Here is a 27,086-nt window from a genome sequence, read left to right on the forward strand (position 1 = left end):
GTGAGGAGGTGTTTTAACTACAGAGGGCCATAAAGGAGCTTTTTTGAGTGATGGAAATATTCTACATCTTGATTGTAGTGGTGGTTACAAACTGTGTAACTAAAAAGAGTAAATCTTACTATTTGTAAATTATATCTCAGTAAATCTGACATCAAAAAATTAAAAGCCTTTTAATGACGGGCCAGAGGGCATATAAATTTCTTCATAATTTGGCCATGGGTCACCCTCTGGCCTCTTTTTTTTTTTTTTTTTTTAGTGCTGCACTTGCAGCATGTGGAAGTTCCCAGGCTAGGGGTCGAATCAGGGCTGCAGCTCACAGCAGCAGGGGATCTGAGCTGCTTATGAGACCTACACCATAGCTCACGACAACACTAGATCCTTAGCCGACTGAGTGGGGCCAGGGATCAAACTCGTGTCCTCATGGATGCTAGTCAGGTTCATTAACCACTGAGCCATGACTGTTCACACTGAATTTACCATAGTGATGATTCAAGATGGGTTTTAACAACTTTTTTTTTTTTTTTTTTTTTTTTTTTGTCTTTTTAGGGCTGCACCCACAGCATATGGAAGTTCCCAGGCTAGGGGTCGAATTGGAGCTATACCTGCCAGCCTACACCTCAACAACAGCAACAAGGGATCTGAGCTGTGTCTGAGACCTACACCACAGCTCACAGCAACTCCGGATCCTTAACCAACTGAGCGGTTCCAGGGATTGAACCTACATCCTCATGGATGCTACTTGGGTTTGTAACTGTTGAGCCACAATGGGAACTCCTGGCCTCACCTTTTGACACCCATCCAGAGTCCTCACTTTCTCACTCTGGACTGCTCTCAGTTGCCAAAGGTACCACACTTGACGCTCAAGTTCTTCCTGTCCAAGTCTCTTTCGGGGAATGGACTGGAGTGCCCTTCCCTCTGCCTCCTGGCTAACTCTTACTCAGCTCTCAAGGACCAGCCCAAATATCAGCTTTTTGGAGAAGCCTTTCCTGACTCTTCCAAAGACCACTTGCAGCTCCCTTCTCTTGGCTCCTGTATCCGGTAGCTTCGCTTGGTGTGGATTTATATTTACCTGCCACAGTCCCCAGCATGTTATCCAAAGACAGAGGGCATGGACCACACCTTCATCTCCACATGCCTGGTGCAGGATTTCAGAGGATGTGACAATGAGGTCCCTTGAATTTCAGAGACAGCCGTGACTGTCACTGCAGCATAAATAGACCCACCAAGGCTGATCTTGTTCAGGCCACCTGGTTTTTATGTGCTGAATTATGTATCACAGGAGAAACCCAGCCTTGTGGAGGACTGTCCTTGGAGGAATTTTTCTATGCTGGTTGTCATGTTTCCAGCTTCTATGACCATTGGAAAGAACACAGCAAGAGCAATCATAAAATGCACCTTGCTTGTTCCAGGTCTTGTGGAAGAGTTGGCACAGTTCTTTCTCTGGTCCCTGAGTTATAGTGTTTGTAGCAGAGCAGTGCAGCTGAGTCAGCCAGGGCCGCAGCCTGGAGAGTCCTCTGATTCAGGCGCCTGAGGGAAGCGCCCACCACCCCCATCAATGAGCACAGCCTGGACAGAGCTGACACTGCCACTTGGCCAGCCCGTTTCTGGGCCCCCTTCACCAAGCCATCCCATGGCAGGCAGCATTTCTCACAGGGAGACAGACCTAGGGAAAGAATACTTTCTCTGACACATATTGCAACTGCAAGTCGGTAAAGGCCATGCTGCTTGTCTGTTTGATTCTGCTCATTTTATTTGTGTGGAAACATGATTCAATATTGGCTCTTCTCCTAAAGGTATAATTTGAGCATCCCTAGTTAGAAAGGGCACCTGATGACTCAGTAGAAGACTCATGTCCTACTCAGCACTGACAGCTCTGTCAGGCTCCAGAGGAACCTCCCAGATCGAAGAAAGGACTGAAAATTCCCCTCCAAGGAAAACTCAGGTTATCAGGAACACTTTGCTGCCTGATAATTTCTGAATGGTGATTGAGATGCTGCAAGACACATGTGTGATAAGCTAGTGTGTCTGCACCAAGAGCACGGGTGCATTCAGTGCCATGTGGTTTGAATAGGAACTGCATATGTGTATGAGCTCAGGTTTGCATCTGCACATGATTCTTTGAATATCTAGATTTCCTAACCAGCTTGAGGGCTGTAGATGACAGGTTATGGACTGATCTAAAGCCGTAGGAAAAGACTGATAGCATGAGCAAGTCAAGACTGTGCTTTTTTTTTTTTTTTTTTTTGGTCTTTTTAGGGCCACATCCACAGCATATGGAAGTTCCCAGGCTAGGGGTCGAATCGGAGCTACAGCTGCCAGCTTACACCACAGCAATGCCAGATCTGATCTACATCTGCAACCTACACCACAGCTCAGACAGGATCCTTAACCCACTGAGTGAGGCCAGGGATCGAACCCACATCCTCATGGATACTAGTCAGATTCGTTACTGCAGAGCTACAGCAGGAACCCCTCAAGACTGTATTTTGAAAAGTTATGTTTTAAGATGAACACAATTTGTCTTATAAGGTCTGGCAATTTCTACACCCTTTGTGCTCATCTTTCCTCCTGTACCCCTACCCCAATGTGGATCTCCAGAGTGTAGTTATTCCTCAGCAACATTGACAGGTGCTGTACCTATCATCCAGGGACTAACGTTTCCTTCTCTTTCAGCCGACGCTGGCGTCGCTGGAACCGCTTCAATCGCAGAAGATGTAGGGCTGCCGTGAAGTCTGTCACATTTTACTGGCTGGTTATTGTCCTGGTGTTTCTCAACACTTTAACCATTTCCTCCGAGCACTACAACCAGCCTGACTGGTTGACACAGATTCAAGGTATAAGCAGAAGCCGTTCTCTGTCCATTCTGAATCGGGGATCCCTGGAGCTGTCTAATGGCAGTTTGGGCTTTTCTGACCGAAGTGTAATAGCAAGGAGGAACACTTCCCGTGAGCAGTAGCTTAGAAGACGGCAGAGCCATCCAAGCACAGGGCGCACCGGAGCAGGGGTGTGGTCTGTGCCACGTGGTGCATGAAGCACCTCAGAGCTGATAACTCCAGAGCAACTCCTTGCCTTACCCCGTGACAACCTGGCATCATGGAATCTGGCAGCTGAAGGGGACTTACTGTCTCTTCTCCCTGTCTCCCTGGAAGCTGTATGTTCCTCTCTAGTTTTCTTGGCAAGTGGTGGCAGTACCCCTCTGTTGAATGCCCCAGCAGTCTGATACGGAACTCATCCCATTCTGAGGTGGACAGTTTTGAGCCATTGTGACTTGACCTGTCATCCAGTCAAATCTGTTTCTGTTCAGCTCTCCAGCCTGCTGGGTGGTATTTTCTGAAATGACCTTGACAGGCAGCTGCTTCTGAGATCGTGATGCTGTAAGCAAGACCAGACAGATCTTTTTGTGACCGATTGAAACAAACAAGAAAATTACCATGTGGCTGTCTAAATGCAGAATCATAGGTTTTTTAGGGCTCGGAAGCATCAGAGATGATGTGGTAACCTGCCGCTCTCCAAGGCCCAGAGAAACCAAGAAACTTCTCCAGGGGCCACATGTCTAGGTAGAAGCAGAAGTAGGACTAGGATCTCACAAACAAAGGGATGGAAAACATTTGTGCTGCATTTCTGTAATGGAGGCAACAGCACAGACAAGGGCAGAGGTGCCTGGGGCACCTCTGGCAGTGGCTGGTGGGGTGGGTGGGTGGGGAGGGGCTGCTAAGCGGCTCCCAGGAGGAGATCCTGAGGACATGCACCCCTTTGTCTTTTCAGACATTGCTAACAAAGTCCTCTTGGCTCTTTTCACCTGTGAGATGCTGGTGAAAATGTACAGCTTGGGTCTCCAGGCCTATTTCGTCTCTCTCTTCAATCGGTTTGATTGCTTCGTGGTGTGTGGTGGAATTACCGAAACAATCTTGGTAGAACTGGAAATCATGTCCCCCCTGGGCATCTCTGTGTTTCGCTGCGTGCGGCTCTTGAGAATTTTCAAAGTGACCAGGTAGGGATGCCCGCATCTCACTGCAGGTGTTTCCTGAATGGGGGTGGTGGTCAGCCCTGCCCTCGCCCCGGGCGTTAGTCTGCTCTGACCCCAGTGGCCCTCTGGCCTCACCCCCTGCATCTTGACCTGCAGGCACTGGACTTCCCTGAGCAACTTGGTGGCATCCTTGCTAAACTCCATGAAGTCCATCGCATCACTGCTGCTTCTGCTTTTCCTCTTCATCATCATCTTTTCCTTGCTTGGGATGCAGCTATTTGGCGGCAAATTTAATTTTGACGAAACACAGACCAAGCGGAGCACCTTTGATAATTTCCCTCAAGCGCTTCTCACGGTGTTCCAGGTGAGTCCTCCCGTCCTCCTCTCCCTGGGCTGCCTGCCGGGAGGTGCCTTCTGGTCTGTCCACGACTCATTAAGACAAAATGATGCTGTTGTTAGGATATTAGTAACCTCTGCCCCAATAACACTCTGATTAATTTCATGCCATTGAAGTCACTTGCATCTCACTCCAGATCTATGTGCTGTGATTTCATGCTTTTGTAAGACCACTAGATGTATTACCTAATGCTAAACCAATGACTTTGGTTTAATTGTATGAGGTTTCTGAGGTTCCTGTGACACGGGCTGTAAAATCCTCTTCTTGTCCTTTGCTAATTTTTGATTGCTGGCAAGTTTTATAACCCTTGTTATAATGGATTTATGCAAAGAAGGGATTTCTAAAGCCCTGATGGTTGGTGTGTAGGAGGAGGAATTGGGGTGATTTAAGAGTTGTTAAGTTTTCTGCTGCTTTGTTGTCCTCCCTCGTGTGATGTAATGGGGACACACAGATTCTGAGGATGTCTCTGCTGTTTGGGCCTTTGAGGGCATCAGGCTGAGAAGGGGGCAGCAGTGTCAGAGGTGCCCAGGTAGCCCTGTACTTAGAGCCCAGCCCCTCCAGCCCGCCTGGCTCCCAGCCGAGGTGTCCTCCTTGGATATTGTGAGCTGAACCCTTCCTTGGACAGAGCCTGGCAGGTAAATTTCAAAGACCCGTCTGCCCTTGTTGCTTTGCTCATGCAGTGCTGGTGAGTTCTGTGGGAGAGGCACGATGGCCTGCTGGGAGGGGCAGTGGACGTGACCTCCCATGGTGGCTTTCTGAGGTGCTCAGCTCTGTGACCTTGTAAAGTCACTATTTTCTGAAAAATGAAAGCCTAGAGAGAATGATCTCTAAGATTCTTTTCCCCTTGGTCATTTTGCAGTGAATGGAATTATTGTCACTGCTCTAGGCCTGGCCTCTGGCAACATAGTATAATATAATTCATTTTTTTTGATTATCCTTAATTTTTGCCACTGATGAGTCATTGTTTTTTCTGATTTCTTTCAGAGAAATATGCATGGTGGTTGTTTTTGTAGCATATGTGTGTGGCACAAGAGCCAAATATTACAAAAGCATATAAAATAGCAAGTCCCCCCCACCCCACCACCACTTTCCCCTTGTAGGACTTTTGTGTCTTCTTCCATGGATATTCACTCAGGCATAAATAAATTTACCTACCTGCCTACCTATCTACAGATGAATTTACACAGATGATAGTTCATTCTACGTGCTTTTATTTTTGGCTATACCTATAGCATACCGAAGTTCCCTGGCCAGGGTTTGAACCCATGCCACAATAGTGACCAGAGCTGCAGCAGTGACAATGCTGGATCCTCAACCCACTGAGCCACCAGGGAACTCCTCTAAATACTTTCCTTTTTTTCTTTGTAAGGCCACCTGTGACATGTGGAAGTTCCTCGGGGGTTGAATCAGAGCTGCAGCTGCAGGCCTACCCCACAGCCCTATACCACAGCCACAGCAGCACCTGATCTGAGCTGCATCTGTGGCTTACGCCACAGCTTGTGGCAACGTGGGATTGTTAACCCACTGAGTGAGACCAGGAATTGAACCTTCATCTTCATGGACATGATGTTGGGTTCTTAACCTGCTGAGCCACAGTAGGAGCTCTTTCTAAATGATTTTTAAAAAAATATTTTTATCACCTAAAGTGTCCTTAAGGACCTTCCTTACCAGTCCATAGAAAAGCTGCCTTCTTCTTTTCAATGCTGTATATATTTTGTGGTGTGGACGTGCCATAATTCATGGAACCATTCCCCTGCTGATGGATATTTCATTGTGTCTAGTCTTGACTGAGTGGATGACCTTGAACATACACCATGGGGCATGTGTGTGAGAGTATATCTGTAGGATAAATCCCCCGCAAGTGGAATTGTTGGTTTAAAGGCTGTGTGTCCATTTTCAACTTTGACATTCTTGCCCAGGTATTCTCTTGAAGGTTGTGTTAGTTCATCCTCCAGTGATGGGACATGGAGACTGTCTGTGGCTTTACTCCCCTTCACCATAGCGAGTGTTCACACTTTTTCATTACCACCTCTTTGGTAGATGAACACGGTATCTCATTGTTCCACTCCTGCCAAAAGTGAAGCTGAATGTCTGACCATATGACTAAGAGTCAGTTACAATTCCTTTTCTGTGAATTGCTTTACCTTTTCAAGTCATTTGCCTATTTTTCTGTTTCATTGTGAGCCATGTCCTAGATAAAATTTTCCATGCCCACAGTTGACTAACCACGGGGAATACTAGGCAGCAGTTAAAAAGAATGAAGTGAACCTAGGACACCAGAGGGTCTCCAGAATATATTGTTGAGTGGGGGAAAAAAAGCAAAGTGCAAAAAATTCACATAGTATGAATCCCTTTATGGTTGCTACATCAGAGAAGACACCAACTGCCTGTTTTTTCTGGGTGTGTATATATGTGTTAAATACACAAAGGTCCTGGAGAGACACACCAATAGCAGACCCCTGGGGACAGAATGGGCTGGGGTAGAAGCAAAGGGTACGCAAGTGTTTTTTTTTTTTTTTAATTAAAGCCTAGTTGGTTTACAATGTTATGCCTCTTTCTGCTGTACAGCAAAGTGCACAAACAAGTCTTACTTGGAAAGGTGTTTTATTTTCACCAGAAGAGTTCCTCATGCATTTGTGTGATTAAGGATAATACTTCTGCAGTTCCCATTGTGGCTCAGTGGGTTAAGAACCCAATATAGTATCCATGAGGATGCAGGTTCGATCTCTGGCCTCCCTCAGTGAGTTACGGATCCAGCATTGCAGTGGCTGTGGTGTAGGCTGGCAGTTGTAGGTCCGGTTTGACCCGTAGGCTGGGAACTTCCATATGCTGAAGGTGAAGCCCTAAAAACAAGCAAACAAAAAGAATAATGTTTGAAGACAATGGGACCACAGAGGCATTTGTTCAGTGCAAACTGAGCTGTGAAGGGCAGCTTCCATCACGCATGGGTGGCGCTCAGGGAGAACAATGGAAATGGTGAGGCCCCCTGCCAGCTGATCTCGTGTTGGCTTCTTAGATTCTAACAGGGGAAGACTGGAACGCTGTGATGTATGACGGCATCATGGCATACGGGGGCCCGTCGTCTTCAGGAATGATTGTCTGCATCTACTTCATCATCCTCTTCATATGCGGTAACTGTATCCTTCAGGCTGACCAGGGCCGCCTTGTTATCACTGCCGTGTTTGGTGTCTCCTCTCTGAGTCCCCCGTGCAGGGTGGGAGCAGTCGTGGCAGGGAGCTGAGTGACCTCCCCCCGACCCCCGCTCATGCGCTCTCCTCGCTGTTGTGGGAGAGCCCAGGGGAGGCAGGGTCTCAGGCTTTGAGGAATTAGAGCAGCCCAGGAGGAGCCTGAGATGGCACGTGGGCTGCACCTTGGGCACCCAGCTTGGTGTCGCAACTGCACAGGACCTGAAGGAAAGCTTAGGGCAAAGCCTTAGTGCTCGTTGTGTTATCACCCTTGAGAGTGTAGGGAGAAAAAATGTCCCTCTGCCTTGTGGATTCTTTTGCCTGGACTAATAATCAAATTGACGGAAGACAGATTAACAAGATGAAAATCCATTTAATTTCACATATATGGAGACTCCATAGGTATAGGACCTAAGAAGTGACCAAAGCAGGCTGTTGATAGACATTTTAGAGAAAGAATTGATTATTTGTGAAAATTTGATAGAGCAAAGAGGTGTTTGCTTGGGGTAGCAAGTTCATGGAAAAGGAACACTTTTCTACAGCTTTTTCAGCATCAGAGTCTGTCTCCAGTCTTGTCCTCCTGGCACAGGGAGGACATGTTCCCTCGGGAGCTTTGTTTCCTGCTCTCAGGGCATTTATGGATCAGAGCTTTCTTCTTGTACCAGCTGTTTCTCAAATACTTTTCATTCAAAGTCATCAGTATGCCACTGTGGCATGTTTGGGTTGGCCAGCCCTGAGCCCCATCAAGAGGGTAGGGGTACATCTATGTCTTCTTATGACCCTCTGAACAGATGGGGTTGCATCTTCAGTGGATTGAGTTAAGCCGCCCTGACCCTCATTTTGCTTTGCTGATCTTTGGAGATCAAGTGCCGGATGACCTTCTCTGACTCGTTTTATTCCTTTTCGCTGCCAAGAGGCCCTCTGTAATCTTCTGAAAATTCAGATCTCCCTTTACCTCAGTCGGCCCCGTCATGACCCTGTATCCTTTGGTCATGTCTGTTCTCTCTAGGTCCTCCCTGCCCTAGAACAAGTCCTGGCACAGGGAACTCCTCGACAGATGTTGAGCAGAAGCACAGGTGTACAGAAGTGTGAATACCTCCTCTTGGTCTTTACCTTTTATTTATTTTTTAAAATTTTTAACTTGTTTTTCTTTTTGGGGCCACACCCATGGCATATGGAAGTTCCTAGTCAGGGATCAAATCAGAGCTATAGGTGCCAGCCTACACCACAGCCACAGCAATGCCAGATCCGAGCCGCATCTGCGACCTACACCACAGCTCACGGCATCGCTGCATCCTTAACCCACTGAGTGAGGCCAGGGATCAAACCTGCATCCTCATGAATCCTAGTCAGGTTTGTTTCCGCTGAGCCACAACAGGAACTCTGTCTTTACCTTTTAATTTTCAAGAATCCTAATCTGGAGTCTTCTCCTAAGAAGCCCCAGATCCCTGGAGCAGTTTTCCCCTTCATCTTTTCTGCCTTGTTAGTGAATCTTCTTCAAGGTGGACACTGCAGCACAAACCTCTGGGGACAGCGCTTTGTGCTTCAGTGTAGTCTGTGGAAGCCCCTCTGTCAGCTCATGGAAATCGTGTTAGTGCCTCGTGCAGCTCCAACACCTTGCCCACCTCTTGCCCGCACGGGAGCTCTCCTGCCAGGTTCTCTGCATGTGCCCCTTCCTGCTGGTGCGTCCTGCTGGGGTTTGGGGTGGCATTCCTCCATCTACCCAACTAGATAATTAGCTTCTTGAGTCAGCACTCCCTTTTCATAGTCATGGCTCTCGTGGCTTACACTACAGGGTCTTCCACAGCCGGCCCTTGGTAATTTTGTTAAATGAATTATCAGTATTTTCTTTTTCTGCACACCTCATGATTAACTCTCTAGGTCACAGCCATATATTGGCCTTATTCTGCAGAGAAATATTTCCCAGCCACTTTCTAACCATTTAGATATTTTCTTTGAAGCCCTTAAATAGTTTATGTCCTGTTGCCCCCAGCTAAAGTAGATGCTCCTTGGGAGCAGGGACTTCAGTCTGTCCTCTTTGCTCTCATGTCCCCAGCACTCAGATTGGTGCCCAGCACATGAGAGGTGCTGGGCAGGTCTTGTCAGATGAATTCCACAGCACACCACAGTTTAAGAGGGTCTGGGGGCGGGGCTGGTCACAGCTCTAAATGCAGATAATGGGTATTTGCTCTTGGAAACCATCTATTACAAACTTGTAAGGTTTTCCTGTGCTTTAATTATTCCGGATTTGCTTTCCAATACCTAACAGAGTCTAGTGTCCTTGTGAGACTAGCGATGTAGTCTTTCTTCATTGCAGTCATTAGTAGGAATTCTCAGTGCAGTTAGTCTCAGCACTAATTGTTTTCTGAGCCATGATTACTCCACATCCAGCAGAGAAGAGCTCATGTTGCCAAGCCATTGCCCAGCCCAGGACAAACCACTTGCCTAGGCTCATTGCCACTCTGCTTTAAAAAGAATCCTAGGAGTTCCTGTCATGACATAATAAATAAGAAACAGGCATCTTCTGATTTGGAAAGCTTATTCAGAACATTTCTTTGCATCATTCAGGGAAAGCACACACACAATATCATAGTAAGAGCCAAAACCCTGATAACTTGTTCAGTCACCTAACTTTTTACTCTTTGCAGAAATAAAACTCAACCACATTGGTCAAAGATACAGCCCCCAATGGGATGATGCAAAAGACTAGTATGGAGCCATCTGGCAATAAGCCAGGCCTGCTGTGGTCAGTCCATGTTTGTGGAATGAATGAATGAGCGAGGTATTCGCCGACTCAGAGGCCATTTCAAATGAGCAAGGTTCAGATCCCCTTGTTAGTCAGGATCGTCATTTAAATAATGTGATGTATAGCCTTTCCCGGGGTCCTATTTTGGAAAGCGCGCCCCAGCTAGATATGCTATGGGTCGGTATGTTTTAGAAGAAATAAGACAAAATGCATAAAGTGAAATGCAAAATGTGTAAAAATGCCACATTTATGTTATCAGTTATTTTATGCAGTGTGTTTCATAGCCGTAGATACCTAGATATATGGACACACATGTGCATAGCACACACATGTATGTACATACACAAAGGGATATGTTGAAGTTTGTAGGTTTTCATGGGTTTTGGTGAATCCTAATGTTGTTTTTTTCCAGATTATCTTCTGCAATTCTAGTTCTTGTTGAAAAAAATGGGGCCCTGGTCCTGTGTCTTTACCAAGTGAATATAAGGTTAGGGAACAGTCACCTGTTACCAGCCTCCAGGAAGACAAGAGTGTGACGTTGCCATTGTTGACCATGTGTAGATCCTTTTAGAAATGTGTTGCACCCTTAACACTCTGAAATGAGATATTCTGCTGAATGTCTTCTTGGCCATCGCTGTAGACAATTTGGCTGATGCTGAAAGTTTGAATACTGCTCAGAAAGAGGAAGCCGAAGAAAAGGAAAGGAAAAAGATTGCCAGGTAACCCCCTTTCTGCTTGGGGCATTTGCTGAGGTGTTGGACCCTGGGAGCCAGTTGCAGGTGGGGCCTGGCGGGGCCCCTGACTCCATGGCAGCTGCAGCTCCCACACTGCTGCTTTGAGGGGTTCCTGGGTGGCTCTGTGGGGCCGACCAAAAAGGATGGAGTCTTGGGCAGAACCCAGGCCCTTGGTTCTCATTCCCTCGGAGCTGGGAATAGGAGTCATACATCCTTGTGCTTAAAGAACCACTGCCGTTAATTTTGGCATCATAAAATAAATGATGCAGGGAGTTCCCGTCGTGGCGAAGTGGTTAACGAATCCGACTAGGAACCATGAGGTTGCGGGTTCGATCCCTGCCCTTGCTCAGTGGGTTAACGATCCGGCGTTGCCGTGAGCTGTGGTGTAGGTTGCAGACGCGGCTCGGATCCCGCGTTGCTGTGGCTCTGGCGTAGGCCGGTGGCTACAGCTCCGATTCAACCCCTAGCCTGGGAACCTCCATATGCCGCGGGAGCGGCCCAAGAAATAGCAACAATAACAACAACAACAACAACAACACCAACAACAAAAGACAAAAGACAAAAAAAATAAAAATAAAAATAAAAAAAAAAATAAATGATGCAGTCCATGCTGATTAGCTTTTGGATGAGAATTTTAATAAGAGGATCTGTGTAATGAATCCAGTGCACTGAAATGAGCAGGACACTCTGGGTGTGGATTGTGCTATGGTCTTGCTGTTAGGGTTGTTTCCAATTAAATTTTGTCCTTCTGGGCCACTGTCGAATCAGAATCCTGATTAGCTTTTTTCTACCAAACAGTATGTTTACTTGGTTTCTTTTGTTTTGTTCTCGGTAGAAAAGAAAGCCTGGAAAATAAAAAGAACAACAAACCAGAGGTCAACCAGATAGCCAACAGTGACAACAAGGTATATGTTATGTTCCCCGTTTTGTTTCAAGATGATTCTGTTGATGACTGCCATCGGCGCAAGTACTCTTGACACCATGACAGTGTTGTTGGTGATAGTTTGGTGTCAGAACGTGGTACCTCATCACAGATGCTGGCTTTTCAGGGGGTCTGAGTGAATTGAGGCACTTAGCTGATTAACAGTATTTCATCAGAAAGCTGGTAAGATAAATACTTAACCGGTCTGGACACTTAATTTTTTCCCATGATTGGAATGGTATGGTCAGACCTGACCTGTGTTAGTATCTTCTCAATGGGGATTAAAGTCGAGGATTCTTAAGAGCTATCCGTCCCCACAGGGGGTCTCTGGACCCCAGGGTTTGGGGGCTCAGGGCTATGCTGTCAGACTTTATCCACTATGTCCGTCTGAATTTTTCATTAATTCGTTCATTTATTCACTGAGTCAGTAAATACTTTTTGAGTGGTGACTGTGTGTCAGATCCCGCAGATCAGGAATGACCAAGCCCAGAGAGGTCCCTGCGTGCATGGGGCTTGCAGTCTGGTGGGAGGTAGGAGGGAGGTGAGAAGGTGGCTCTGGTGGGAGTGTTCGCTGGTGCTGAGAGAGGACCAGGCAGGTGGTGCTGGCCATCTGTGACTCAGCAGGGGTTACACCACTTTGCTCCCCATCTGCCCTCAGACCTTCCTACTTGAGCAGAGTCATCATCTGGGGGGACCTGCTGCCTGACACATTCAATGCACACTTTGAAGACAACTTCTTTGCCCTGTGCTGCATGGCGGGGTTGAGTCTTTGTCCCTCTCAAGTGCATATAAGTCAGGGTCTCCCTGCCTCCCAAGACCTCTCTGTCATCCCAGGTTACCATCGATGACTACCGAGAAGAGGATGAGGACAAGGACCCCTACCCACCCTGTGATGTGCCAGGTATAGTGACGGAGGCCAGAGACAGGCCTGCCCTCAACTCATGGGGGAGGTGGCTTTGCTACTACTCTGTGGAGTCTGGGGCTGGCCCAGCTGGTGACACGTGGGGCTGCTGAGGCCAGGGGTCCCGTCTGCTCATGAGCCTGTTAGCTCTGCTCTTTCTTGTGGTTGCAGGCAGCTTAAGTAACCCATACTCCAAGTGGCGGGGAGAAAATGTGTGGGTGGAGCAGGACAAGGGCACCCTGGGCTGGGACATCTGTCTAGGAGGTGACCACTTACCAGCACTCACCTGACACTTTTATCTTAACTCGGGGCTTTACTGGCTGAAGTAGGAGGGACTGTGGAGTCAGGGACCCTGGGAGACTGGCCGTGTGTGACTTGAAATCCCACAGTTTTTCAGGCTGAAGCTGAGCGAAGAGGTTGAGCAGGGAGCGAGGGGGGAAGCAGCCAGGTGCTGGGAGGGTGGCAGTGGGAATCCCACTGCTGCCACCTTCACCTGTGCTCAGGTCATCAACTCCTGGGGGACCTCATTCCCACAACCATATGTGCACCAGACAGGCATGTGCCTCCGCCCTCGCCACCCTCTCAGTTCATATTTGGAAGGGTTTTGATTACTATAAGCTGATAGACTATGTTAAAGTATAAGCCAGATTTTCATGTGAAATTGAGACTAATCATTCAAACCCAAATGTAGCCTTTGTTTATTTCATGCCTATTAAAAAAGTGTTTCCTTTAAAGTAGGTGAAGAGGAAGAGGAGGAGGAGGAGGATGAACCTGAGGTCCCTGCTGGCCCCCGTCCTCGCAGAATCTCTGAGTTGAACATGAAAGAGAAAATCGCCCCCATCCCCGAAGGGAGCGCTTTCTTCATTCTTAGCAAGACCAACCCGTAAATATCCCCTTTTTTAGCCCCATGGCTGCCCCGTCTCAGCCAGGATCCTACAGGTTGCTTGAGGGTGGCTGGGGATGGGGTGTGGGAAGATGGTTCACAGCCCCTTTCTGCACCTGAGCACCCCCGAACCCTATACTTCTCCAGCCTTGCCTTTGCCATCTGTTCATCTCTTCTGGTCTTCCTGTGCCTGGACCAGGGGCGTTATGTGTGTGACCGGGTCCTGGGAGAAGTGCCCTTCTAGGCTCTCCTTCCCCTGCCCCCCTGCCCTGGGACAGCAGAGGTGCAATGCTGTGGCTCAGTCAGAGCCCACGGCTCTGGTGTCACACAGGTCATCACCTGTGCAGTGTTCTCCATCCGAAGGGCCCTTTCTTCATGAGTGGGTCTTCTGTTAAGATGCTCTAGGGGATGAGGACTTTGACTGACTTCTGCAGAGCATCTTCACCCAGAGACCCAGTTAGGTTGCTCTCTTTTCCCTACTGAGTTTTATGGTGATACAGTAACATCACTCAGTGATACGTTTTTAAGCGGTAGCCATTCAAGTCAGCTCCATGACAGGCTGCTTAAAATAGCATTTCTCCTGTTAAAATGATCAGGAGCGCACCAGGAACATAGTAATTACTGACAAGTACTGCAGGAGGAAGATGTGTATTGACTAGCTGGTTTCTAGGTTTTAACTCATCTGGGGTAGAGTGAAGTGCCAGAGAGCATAGATGGTCCTGGCAAGTTTTCGAGCAAGGCAGGAGCAGTTCTGGGCTGTCAGAGAAGACCTCTGTAAATGCACAGGCTCCGGGGAGACACAGGTGGGAAGCACAGCGGACTGCAGTCCTTACAGACTTAGAGATGTGAGGGTAGTCGTTACAGCTCTTTGCTCTTCAGAGTTTGAGTATCTCTTTTAAAATGTTATTTAGCTGACATTACTGACACCTACAGCTCACTGTGTCTCCTTATATTAGAGGAATGGATTGATTTCCCCCCAAAGCTTTGAGCAAGGCTGTCCTCACAGCCCTGGAAGGGCTCCCCCACATCTGAATGGCTTGCAAGGCCTCCAGGGACCACATCCCAGCATGAAGCAGCTGCAAAAGAGAAGGTTTTTGTGTGTGGTTTTTTTTTTTTTTTTTTTTTTTTTTTTTTTTTTTGTCTCTTTGCCTTTTTTTCTTTTCTAAGCCCACTCCTGCAGCATATGGAGGTTCCCAGGCTAGGGGGTCTAATCAGAGCTGTATCCGCCGGCCTACGCCAGAGCCACAGCAACACCAGATCCAAGCTGCATCTGTAAGCTACACCACAGCTCATGGCAACACTGGATCCTTAACCCACTGAGCAAGGCCAGGGATAGAACCTGCAACCTCATGGTTCCTAGTCGGATTCGTTAACCACTGAGCCATGACGGGAACTCCGGGAAGTTTTGAAGCAAGGGATCTCCGTCATATAAAGTTGACTCTGGTTTTGAAAGTGAAACAAAAAAAATCTTTTCCTAGGAAAATCTATATGTATTCAATAGGCAGAAAAAAAAAAATCTTCAAATTCTAAAGTCAAATATGGAGGTTAAGGGTCGTCAGGCGCTAATTATACTCACTAGCCCATAGGACATCAAGGGCAGCAGGAAACGCTGTGGTGGCCCATGGAGCCATCGTGACAGCCAGGGCTGGGGATGCTGGGCTCCATAGGATGCTGTGATGGCTCCCTCACACAGTGCAGTAAGACCCTTGAAAGATTCTTGCATGATGATGTAACTTCACTGCACTTTCTCAGATATGCTTGTTGTGGGTCAAACCCCCCCCCCCCAAAAAAAAGCACTTGTGACAGAATCTCCACATACAGGAGATTCTGCTGAGCCTCACTTATTGCAGTCCTATTTTGATATAGCCCAACTGCAGTGCATAAAGGGATTGCTCCCATTCTTTGTAAGCTGTTGAGATGAGCTCTGGCCTCAGTCTCCTTTCTAAGGCAGGGAAAGTGAGCAGCTGGGCTTCATGTTCTGGCAGGAAAACATTGCCTGGATTGGAAACCTGGTCCTGGTCCTTACCAGTTGCGTCACCTTAAGAAAGATCATTCAGGAGTTCCCTTTGTGGATCAGCAGTAACGAACCTGATTAGTATCCATGAGGATATAGGTTCAGTCCCTGGCCTTGCTCAATGGGTTAAGGATCCATCATTGCTGTGAGCTGTGGTGTAGGTTACAGGGGCAGCTAGGATCTGGTGTGGCTGAGGCTGTGGCTGGCAAATGTAGCTCCAATTTGACCCCTAGCCTGGGAACTTCCATATGCCTCAGGTTCGGCCCTAAAAAGACAAAAAGAAAGCTCTTTCACAGGCTGAAGCCTCAATTTTTTTACCTTCTAAGGACAAGATCCTTGCTTTTAAGGACACAGGGAAAGGCCTCTGTGCCCACACAGAAGTCTCAGGATATGCCATCCTGAATTTCAAGGAGCTAAGAGTCCTGTGGTTCCAGTTTGTAGGGTGGGGTGTGGGCAGCCCAGGGACGGCTGTCCCTGCCTGACCCATCACCACAGGGTGGCCCCAGGTGCTGTGGGCACCCGGCTTGTCTGCCTGGGCCCTCCTGGGGCTGCGTCCATGCAGTGGCTTTCCCCACAGGATCCGCGTGGGCTGCCACAAGCTCATCAACCACCACATTTTCACCAACCTCATCCTGGTCTTCATCATGCTGAGCAGCGCCGCCCTTGCCGCCGAGGACCCCATCCGCAGCCACTCCTTCCGGAACACTGTAAGCCCCCTGGGGATGGCAGGGCGGGGCTCCTCGGGTCACAGGAGGCTCTCAGGTGCAGGCCAACATCTAGGCAGGGCTCAGGAGCAGCCAGGATAAAAGCTAGAGTGGGCTGCTCGTTCCTCTGTGGGCCTTTGATGTTCCAGGTTTATAAGTGCCACAGAGGTTTGGTTTTAGGGGCACAAACCTTTATTGAATCATATATTTTACACTTCATTTGAAATACACAACCCTAACTGCGTGTATTCAGGGACCCTGCTTCTCTGCCTCTCTTTTCTTTGCCACCAACATTTTGGTCCCTCCTTTCCCTCTCTGGTCAAATGCACACCTATTTTGAGATTTCTGCCTGGTGGCAGCATCCAGCAGGAGAGAAAGTCAAATTGAAACCAGGTATGTCACACACCCGGGAGCTCTTATGTAGGGTCAGCAGGAGCTTATCTTATGTGGACTTAAATTTGCAAAGCTACATGGCTCTGTTACTAAGGAGAAACACGAGTCAGGAAGATGTCATTTGTGGATCTTAGGTGTTTGGTGGAGAAGCACTATGCTTTGGTGAGGCAGGAGGTGGCTTTACAAAGAAAACAAGCAGAGTTTTAGTCTTCCCTTACTGATAAGTTTCATAATTTAAGGCCGGCTCCTATCCCTAGTATCTATGTTGGGCAGAGCCTGCTACCTAAATCTGTTCCTGCCAAAGTAGATGGGACTCAGCAGGTCAGCTGGTTCAGCACTGAGAACAATCCAGGGGTGAGACAGCTTTGGAAGACGGTATTCTATATTGACTCCCTGGCCTTGATACTGTAGCACGCTTTCGGGTGATCGCTGAGCAACCCGCCCAGGGAGGCCCCCAGGTATGCGAGGCCATCGGGGGTCACTGCCTTGCCTGGCTGGTACCTCTTCCTGAACATGAGATTTTTTTTAGAGATTTGAGGATTTAGACCAATCCCGGATCAGTGCCCCATGATTTCGGCTGTGGCAGCCAAGCCCCGTGCTGTCTTTCCATTTCCTGGGCTCTTGGTTTGAAGCCTGACAAACCCAATCTATCAGGTTGATGAAACATGATAGGAAGATTAAAAGATCTTCTCCTCACAGCCCATGCTGGTGATGTGACAATGACGGCTCTGAGCCTGACCTGGTCTGTACTCACAGATTAGGGCTTTAGTTAAGATTCTTGAGGCTATCTCTTGTCTGAATGCTCAGATGGAACAAGGCCCTCAGTGTCACTGAGTTTTGAACTAAACCTGAGACACCAGGAGGAAAAGCTGGGGAAAAAATATCACTATGTGACAGACCAGGGCAGCAGCTAGTCCTCCAACACAGATTGACGAAGAGTTCATTTACACTGGGGCCTCATGTTCTCATTTTTTATTGTAATTACTTCCCCATGAGTTTATTTCCCTGCTGCTTTCCCAAGAATGTGATGGTTCTTTTTCAATAGATGTATGTGTGTGTGTGTGTTGCTTTTCAAATACCACAGTGTTTTGGCTTGACTGTGGTAAGAGCACTTAATGTGAGATTTTCCTTAAAAAATTGTTAAGGATGGAAACAAAATTCTTTTTTTTTCCTTATCTAGTTTTATTGCAGTATAGTTGATTTACAGTGTCGTGATCATTTCTGCCATACGACAAAGTGAGTCAGTTACCCACGCACACACATCCATTCGCTTTCCGATTCTTTTCCTATAGAGATTACCGCAGAATATTGGGTAGCGTTCTCTGTGCTCTACAGCAGGTCCCTGTTGGCCAGTGAGAATGGATGTGCGTACATGTATCACTGAATCACTTTGATGTACAGCGGAAATTAGCATGACATCGTAAATCAACTATACTTCAATAAAACTTTACAAAAAGGAAAAAAAAAAAACCCAAAAAACCAAAACCCAAAACAAACAAAAAAGAAATGGGATTCTTAACGCTGGGCACTGTGTTGTACAGATCCCCAGAACTTAGTCATCTGGTGTGATGGTAGCTCATCCCCATGTCCACCTCCCCCAGCCCCTGACAACCACCATTCTGCTTTCTGTCTGTGAGTCTGACTGGTTTAGATGCGTCATATACTGGAATCATGTAGGCTTTAAAAAAAACAAAACAAAACAAAAAAAAACTTCAGGTGAGTTATCAGAGCAAAAGAGAAAGTCAGAGTAAGGAAAGAGCCACCTGAAAGCAAGAGTGTTGACCACAGGTGCCAGGCTGAGTTGTTGGCTTGTCGGCAGCTGTGTCTTTCTTGGCTGCCCACGTGCTTTCTACATTCACAGCCCTGCTGCGGGGGGGAAGGAAGATACAGAGAAGGGGCAGGGTTCCCCGTGGGCTGCCTCGGTATCGTGCTGGGAGATACCTTTCATTACCTGGCTAGAAACACAGATACACGGAAGTGTCCCAGCAAAATTCATAAATCCCAAAATGGAAACCGTTTGGAAAATGAGCAGTACCCTCTGAAGAGAGCACTTGGGCGAGGAGGGCCAGCCTTGGAAGCAGGCGTCCTCATCTTAGTATATAACAGCAGTAAGGACTCCCCTGATGTGAGTCCTATGTGTCCTATGGCTCTTGACTGGCATCTTGAGGGCCTGGCTCCCTGCTCAGAAACACAGGGACTGGCTGCCTGGCCTGAACAGCTGCCCCCGTTTTCAGCATCCACATCTGTTAAATGAACGGAGTTGGCCTGGGTGGGCTCCACGTGTTACCTTGCAATGCTGATCTCTTCGGTTCCTCCACCCAGAGAGCTTAGTTGTCATGAAGATACACAGCCAAGACATTCCCATCAGGTCTTCAGACCTGCTGGTGCCCCACTGCCCCGCTGTCTTATCCCCACACCTCTGAGGAGAAGCAGGAAGCCCAGAGGGGTTATCAGGACTCTCTTGGTTGAAAAGTAGACAGTGTTTTCAGGAATGCTGATAAAGTGGTCTGGGCTGCTCATTCAGAGGCCAAGCCAGTCTGATCTTTGAATGGGCCCAGCATGGGAAAAAGCAGCCTTGAGAGAGAGCAGTTAGATGCAGAGCTGTGGGCGGGAGCAAGAAGGCAGGTCAGACTCCCTGCAGATTGATCCAGCCCGGCACGTGGGTGGGGAACAGGTGTTGGCTCCCTCACTGAGGGGCTGGAATTGGAGGGGACATGTGGCCTTCACTAGATGTCACTTACATCTTAGTTTACATTTCCTCTCCAGTCCAAAGCTCAGCTGAATGAGGATGTATTTCATTCTGCCAAAAAAGCAGTTAAAAATCTCAAATATGGAGTTCCTGCTGTGGCACAACAGAATCGATAGTGTCTCTGTAGCAGCAGGGATGCGGATTCGATCCCTGGCCCAGTGCAGTGGGTTAAGGATCTGGCTTTGCTGAAGCTGTGACATAGGTCACAACTGTGGCTTGGATTCAGTCCCTGGCCCAGGAACTCCATATACTGCTGGATGGCCCAAAGAAGAAAAAATACAGAAACTAAAACTAAAATGTGTGTGAGACTAATTTATCTGGTGCCACAAGTAACGTGTCACTGTAGAGCCCTGATGAGCAAAGGTTACTAAGGTTCATAAGTGAGCCTCTGTCTACCCAAGACACGAGACTGGGAGGGAGTCAGCATGAGTGGTTGCAGGAGGTAAGTAGCCCCTCTGTAGCGGATCAAGGTGGGGCACTTTGAGCTTCTCTGCTCTGTCCACCAGGGTGGCCAGCTTCTGTCAGGAAAATGGGTCTCGCACGTGGGCGTGTAGCTGTCGGGGTTTGTCCAGATGCCTTTTCTCACCTCCACGTGTGTTGTGCCTTGCAGATACTGGGTTACTTTGACTATGCTTTCACAGCCATCTTTACTGTTGAAATCCTGTTGAAGGTAATGGCCTTTTCACTGATCCTCGCCTACTCTAAAGCAGTGGTAGCAATAACGGTGGCAATTCTTTGTTTGCCTTCCAGATGCTAGGTTATGCAGATTATGTCTTCACTGGTACTTTTGCATTTGAGATCGTTTTGAAGGTAACAGGTTCCACAGGAGTGTGTTTCCAGGGCCTGCTCCTGTGTGTGACACACGGCCAAGATGCGTGATGTGCTTTTGGCTATTTCCATTTTTTGTTCTTTGTGATCAAGCTCCACTTTAAACAAACAAACAATAAAAGAGTTCCCATTGTGGCTCAGTGGTTAATGAACCCGACTAGTATCGATGAAGACGTGGGTTCGGTCCCTGGCCTCGCTTGGTGGGTTAAGGATCCGGTGTTGCCATGAGCTATGGTGGAGGTCGCAGATGTGGCTTGGACCTGGAGTTGCTGTGGCTCTGGTGTAGGCCAGCGGCTACAGCTCCAATTGGATCCTAGCCTGGGAACCTCCATATGCCGTGGGTGCGGCCCTAAAAAGACAAAAAAAAAAAGGATTTTTTTTTTCCTGTAACCATTCGACTTGTTTTTGCTGTTTCTTTTTAACCTTTGGATGCATAAAGGAGCTACTTTGGTTTCCCAGTAGCAATTGGAAATTACATTTTGCTCCTTTTTTCATATCCTCTGAAATTTGTCAACTGATAACAGATGCAACACTGTGTGTGAACTTTCCTCCACCCTTCCTGACATCAAAGTCAGAGGAAAAGCATTTCTCCTAAGAAGGAAACGTCTCTCTTCTCGTTTCTTTGACTGCGTTATGTTTTCGGTGCCCTGAAATAGTAACACACTATTTTCTTGCAATAGGATTTGCAAGATAACTTGGGTCTCTTTGTGTTAAGATACTTATATCTGTTTTAATGGATGGGCTTACATTTACACAAACAAAAAGAGCACCCTTTGGACAGGGTGCCCAGAATGTACTGCCCATGCATGAGCTGCCAGTTGTCACTGCTGCATGTGGTTTGTGTACTGGTTGTTAGGGCTGAGGAGAGCTCACCCCTATGTGCTCAGTGGTCTAGAGACCCACAGCTGAGAGCCCAGAACCCCCAGCCTTGTGTTGGGGCATGTGTCCGTGCAGTCCTGGGACAGCTGTCATAACAATCATGTCCTAATGGAGAGACAAGCTGGGAAATGAGGACTTTAAACCACAATTTCTTTCAATCATTTTGGGTTTTGTGTGTGTGCATCTCGGGGGAAAAATGTATTTTATGTCAGATGTATGTAAAACTTGAACTCTTTACAAAATCTATAAAATGAAACCTCAGTTTGGAGTTTCTGTCATGGCTTAGCAGTTAATGAACCTGACTAGCATCCATGAGGATGTGGGTTCAATCCCTGGCCTTGCTCAGTGGGTCAAGGATCCGACATTGCTGTGGCTGTGGTGTAGGCTGGCAGCCACAGTTCCAACTGGACCTCTAGGCTGGGAACCTCCATATGCCACAGGTGCGGCCCTGAAAAAGACAAAAAGACAAAAAGACAAAAAAAAAAAAAGAAACCTCGGTTAACATTCCAGGTAATAGGATATTCAGTTCTTCTTTCCTTTTTTTTTTTTAATTGTTATGAAAATATTAGCACAAAACCAACAAACCACCCCCTGTTTTAAACCCCTGTTAAAAATTTTCTAAACATTTGAGTTCATTTACCTGCCTTTCGGCCAGTAAATTTGGTTGACAGTTACCCTGAGTCACTGCCTAGGTCAGTGAGCAGATTCTACACTGTCTCCATGGTGAGGGCATCCATGCGAAGGCACAGGACGTGGGATTCAAGGAAGCTCACCTGGCCCCTACTGGATCCTGAGCTGCCTTTTTTGCAGGGAGTGGGGAGTTAGCCTTCTCCAACTAAACAGGAAAATAGTCTACTCAGCCTGCTATCCTGGTTAATCAAAGTTTTATTTTATTTGCCACATTTTTAAGTTGTTCAGTGAATACAATTACTCTTGGGCTTCAGAGCAAAGTAATACAGGTTTATTTAAAAGAAAAAAAACAATTATTACTTTTCAGTTTCTATGTATTATGTATATTTGTCTCATTGACACATCTTCCAAATCAGTCTTCATTTTGAAGGTATCTTAGAGAGTGAGAAATTACCTAAAACAGGAAGGATTCAGGAAATGGGAAGAGTCTCCAAGAAGTAGCTGACATCTGAAAGGGTACTTCCTGATGGCCTGGGGAAGATTTGGAAGGCTGTTTGGTTACTGGGTTAAACTATGCAAAGAGGCCTTTTTTTGTAGGTCAAAAAGGGTTGAATGATAATTGCCAGTTCCATGTGGTTCAGTGCAATTAGCTCCTGGCTCTGTCTCTCCTCAACTGTACTTATTGGAGCTTCGTCCATCTTTTTTTTTTTTTTTTTTTTAATATAAGCAGTGAATTCCATATGTTTTGTAGCTTTTACTTCCTCACTGATCCCCTTTTCCATAGGAAACCCAGTGGGGGAGCTATGCTGTGAGCCCCGGGCACCCAGGGCTGTAACTTAGCAGCAAGGCTATAGGTGAGGCATGTGTGATGGTTTCTAAACCACACCTGGCACCTGCTAGAGTAGCTGGACTTGAAACATGTAAAGTAAGAGGGTCACTAAGGATTGCTGTAGGGAGCAGTAAGGGGCCTATGCAAGTTTCTGGGTCAACAGAGCGTGTAAGGTGGGGACTCAGCCCAGGACTCAGGGGCTTCTATACCCCACTAAGAAGGCTGAATTGGAACAGTGTGGGCTCTCCTGGGTCTCAGAGGGGCCAGAACTGGCATTCCTTGGGGACGCTAGGATGTATGGGCAGCGACTCTGTCCTGACCAACCTGTTGTGTGGATGCTCTCCCGAGACAGAGCCTTTGGACATGCCAGTGATAAAGTCATCTTTGAAATTTGTCATCACTGTAATCAAATCTAAAGCAGTCTCTTCTTTTAAAACGTATTGGAAATCAGCTACCCTTTTTTCCATTTTTGAACAGAGCATTCAGTTGCTCTGCCCTGTTGGTTTACAGTTCTCATTTCCTAATGCACGCTTGTTCATAAAGTCATACTTTGCTCAAGATTTTGTAAAGAGCCCAGGTTTCTTTTCCCTCTGGAGAAAAGAAAACAGTAAATCACTCATGATTCTGCTTATAGATGACGACTTTTGGAGCTTTCCTCCACAAAGGGGCTTTCTGCAGGAACTACTTCAACTTACTGGATATGCTGGTCGTTGGGGTGTCTTTGGTGTCATTTGGGATCCAGTAAGTATTTGGAGGGGTGTGTGCATGCATGCGTGCGTGCGTGTGTGTGTACATACACAAGACTGTTAGGCAAGATGCTCTACCTGAGGAATTTTTTTTTCTTTTTATGGCCATACCTGTGGCAAATGGAAGTTCCTGGGCCAAGGCTGAATTGGAGCTGCAGCTACAGCCTACAGTACAGCCATGGCAAAACTGGATCCGAGCTAAATCAGCAACCTACGCTGTAGCTTGCAGCAACGCTGGATCCTTAACCCACTGAGTGAGGACAGGGATCAAACCCACATCTTCCCAGAGACTGTCGGGTCCTTAACCCACTGAGCCACCGTGGGAACTCCTACACGGGGAATTTCAACATGATTCATAAGGCCTAGGCATTGTGTTAATGATGGCATTCGGTTAATCTGGGAAAGCTTAATTTGCGCCCATGCTCGGAAGCATAGGGACAAATCATGCTTTCTTGTGTTCTTGTTTTTCTTTTCATGCCCTCTGCTGGCCTGAGCCCATTACTGTCTGTGACATTTGCTCTTAAGAGGGTGACAGAAGTCTTGAGTAGTAGGGAGGGCAGCCAGGCTCTAGTTGGGTTCGCCAGGGCCTGGCCCATGGCCTAGGGGCCACCTCTCCCAGTTCTCTGTTCCCCATCAATACAGGAGGGGTGGGACAAGGGGACCTCTCAGACCCTTTCAGCTTGGATATTGAAGGCCTCCCCTCATCTCCAGGACACATTGTCTGCTATGACCCTTTTCTTTCGTCCTCTAAAATTTTTAGCTAAAAGGGGCCAAAGCTGCAAGTCAGAGCCCCAGGGCCTTTCCTGCCCCAGCTGCACACTTGTCTGCCTGCCCTACACAGGGCGGTGAGGCAGAGGCTCCAATGGGAACGACCAGGGATTGACTTGCTTCCCTGCTGACATGGAAGCACCTCTGCTTGGGTGCTGACCATCAGTGCCCCCCAGGAGAGCCCATGTGTGCATATGGCCTCTGGACTAAAGGTAAATGGGAGGCTCTATGCCCCTGAGAAGACCAGGGACCCCTGCCTGAACCCACCCACTTGTTAACCCTCTCCTCACCCCCCCTTCAGTGCCCTGTGGGAGGGAGCCCAGTAGTCACAGCGCAGAAGGACATTCTCACCTCCTAGAAGCTCCTAGCCGTGCCTGCGTTGGCCAGTGCCACTCCTGCCCCCCTGCCTCCAGAGCACCTGCTTTGGCCACCTGCAGTGCCTCACGAGCTGCAGCCTGCCATCTGGGACCTTCGTAGGTGCTGCTCCCTTGCCAGAGCCCCTTCCCCTTTGTCCAGCTACCCCTTGGGATTCCCTTCGGTGTTACCTCTGTTGGGCCTTCCCACCTCCCCAAGGGGTGCTCCCCTGGCTGCCTTCCCTCTGCTAACACACCTGCCCACGGGGTTGCAGTTCCCCGTCTCTCCTTCCCAACAGCAGACTCCTTGCAGCCAGAGGAGCCCAGCCCCAGAGCACCGCAGCAGGCCTCCACACTTAGAAACCAAACCAAGCCATCCCAGCTTGGCCAAGTACTGCCTAGCATATACATCCGGTGGCAAAAACAAAGCCGACTCCAACACTGCATCTCCGTTTTGTTAGCTCTGTGCCTGTGGGGGCCTCTGTGAGTGTGGGGCCCTGGCTTAGGAGGGGCTATGGAACGTGGACCAGAAGGAGAGACCCGCCCTCACATGTAACCCTCTTCCTCCACATGGTCCCACTCCACCGCAGAGCAGCATTAAAGTAAAATCATCTCAGGAGTTCCCGTTGTGGCTCAATGGGTTAAGAACCCAGCACAGTGTCTGTGAGCATGTGGGTTCGATCCCTGGCCTCGCTCAGTGGGTTAGGGATCTGGCCTTGCCGTGAGCTGCGGTGTAGGCTGGCAGCTGCAGCCCTGCTTTGACCCCTAGCCTGGGGACTTCCATTTGCTTTGGGTGTGGGCCTAAAAAGAAAAAAAAAAGTCAAATGATCTCAGTATTTTGTCCCACTGTCACACACTCTGCTTGCTTGCTTTCCTCTGCTCTTTCCCTTAGATCCAGTGCCATCTCTGTGGTGAAGATTCTGAGGGTCCTAAGGGTCCTGCGGCCGCTAAGGGCAATCAACAGAGCGAAAGGACTTAAGGTGTGGATTCCTGACCAGGTGGGGCGGCCTTTGCTTGGGGTTAGCTGTCATCACTGACTTTTCTGGGCCCGAGCTGGGCAAAGGCTCGATGGATTTTTGAGCGGGTTATGCATTTGAAAAGGTCATTTTTTTTTTTTTCCATCTTTTTGCTATTTCCTGGGCTGCTCCCGCGGCATATGGAGGTTCCCAGGGTAGGGGTCAAATCGGAGCTGTAGCCACTGGCCTACGCCAGAGCCACAGCAACGCGGGATCCGAGCCGCGTCTGCAACCTACACCACAGCTCACGGCAACGCCAGATCGTTAACCCACTGAGCAAGGGCAGGGACCAAACCCTCAACCTCATGGTTCCTAGTCGGATTCGTTAACCACTGCGCCACGACGGGAACTCCTGAAAAGGTCATTTGTAACCCATGATGCTAGCTCTGCCAAGTGCTGATAGCATTTTAAAATTATTATTTTCTTCATTTTTGTTAATTTAAGATCATTTTATTTGATTACTATTCACACTTCATTACTTTTGTCATTATTAATAGCATTCTTTTGAATTTATTTTAGTCTTTAAATATGTTCTCAGAGTTCCTATTGTGGCTCAGCATTTAATGAACCCGACTAGCATCCGTAAGGACACGGGTTTGATCCCTGGCCTCACTCAGTGGGTTAAGGATCTAGCCTTGCCGTGAGCTGTGGTATAGGTTGCAGACGCGGCTTGGATCTGGCATTGCTGTGGCTGTGGTGTAGGCCAGTGGCTACAGCTCTGATTCAACCCCTAACCTGGGAACCTCCATATGCCGTGGGAGCAGCCCTAAAGAGACAAAAGACAATCAATCAGTCAGTCAGTCAGTCTGTTCTCATGCAGTTTGTACAAAAGGAAAGAGGGTTTGGTATTTCTGCAACACTCATTGGAGGCCACCAGGAGGGGCTACTTATGGGAAGTTCCTCTCAAGTGGCCCCAGTGCACTGACGGTGACTCCGCATAGATGACCACCTAGAAGATGGAGCATAAGGGACTGTCAAGTGGGAAAGTCATAGAAACGTGCACATAAGCATGACAAATCTTGGGTGGTATTAGCTTATCCCAAGGCTCCAACAGTACAGGTGAGTGACACTCCCCTGTCTCCTCCCTGCCCCCTCTCCCCAGCACGTGGTCCAGTGTGTCTTTGTGGCCATCCGGACAATTGGCAACATCATGATCGTCACCACCCTCCTCCAGTTCATGTTCGCCTGCATCGGGGTCCAGCTCTTCAAGGTACAGGGAAGGGCCTTTGAGCCCGGAGCCCAGCCTGTCTCTGCAGGGGGAGCCTGCGCTTGACTGTCTCTCTGTTTTGTTCCCAGGGAAAGTTCTATCGCTGCACCGATGAGGCCAAAAGCAACCCCGAAGAGTGCAGGTGAGTGTCCTGGTCACGGGAGTGGGGAATTTGGAAGAACAGATAGAGCACTCTGAGGACGTGCTCGTGCTACCAGTTGAGAAGGTCTTCATT

General features: G+C 48.1%; 1 protein-coding gene across 14 annotated transcripts in view; it reads left to right on the plus strand.

The window, feature by feature from the left end:
• Window positions 1-27,086, plus strand: part of CACNA1D (calcium voltage-gated channel subunit alpha1 D) — a 342,950-nt gene that overhangs the window by 249,746 nt on the left and 66,118 nt on the right. For 11 of the 14 annotated variants that reach the window (XM_013981776.2, XM_021068969.1, XM_013981775.2 and 8 more), the window contains 14 exons: window positions 2,674-2,834; window positions 3,766-3,991; window positions 4,124-4,331; window positions 7,381-7,501; window positions 10,900-11,014; window positions 11,865-11,934; window positions 12,786-12,852; window positions 13,588-13,735; window positions 16,327-16,456; window positions 20,206-20,265; window positions 23,396-23,502; window positions 25,521-25,608; window positions 26,747-26,854; window positions 26,941-26,993. In XM_013981776.2, coding sequence (XP_013837230.1) covers window positions 2,674-2,834; window positions 3,766-3,991; window positions 4,124-4,331; window positions 7,381-7,501; window positions 10,900-11,014; window positions 11,865-11,934; window positions 12,786-12,852; window positions 13,588-13,735; window positions 16,327-16,456; window positions 20,206-20,265; window positions 23,396-23,502; window positions 25,521-25,608; window positions 26,747-26,854; window positions 26,941-26,993 — 1,662 coding nt within the window. The remainder of the gene's footprint in view (window positions 1-2,673; window positions 2,835-3,765; window positions 3,992-4,123; window positions 4,332-7,380; window positions 7,502-10,899; window positions 11,015-11,864; window positions 11,935-12,785; window positions 12,853-13,587; window positions 13,736-16,326; window positions 16,457-20,205; window positions 20,266-23,395; window positions 23,503-25,520; window positions 25,609-26,746; window positions 26,855-26,940; window positions 26,994-27,086) is intronic. The other 3 variants (XM_013981778.2, XM_021068971.1, XM_021068970.1) reach the window with 1 other exon arrangement.

This window comes from Sus scrofa, chromosome 13 (assembly GCF_000003025.6).
Source record: "Sus scrofa isolate TJ Tabasco breed Duroc chromosome 13, Sscrofa11.1, whole genome shotgun sequence".
Lineage (NCBI taxonomy): Eukaryota > Metazoa > Chordata > Mammalia > Artiodactyla > Suidae > Sus > Sus scrofa.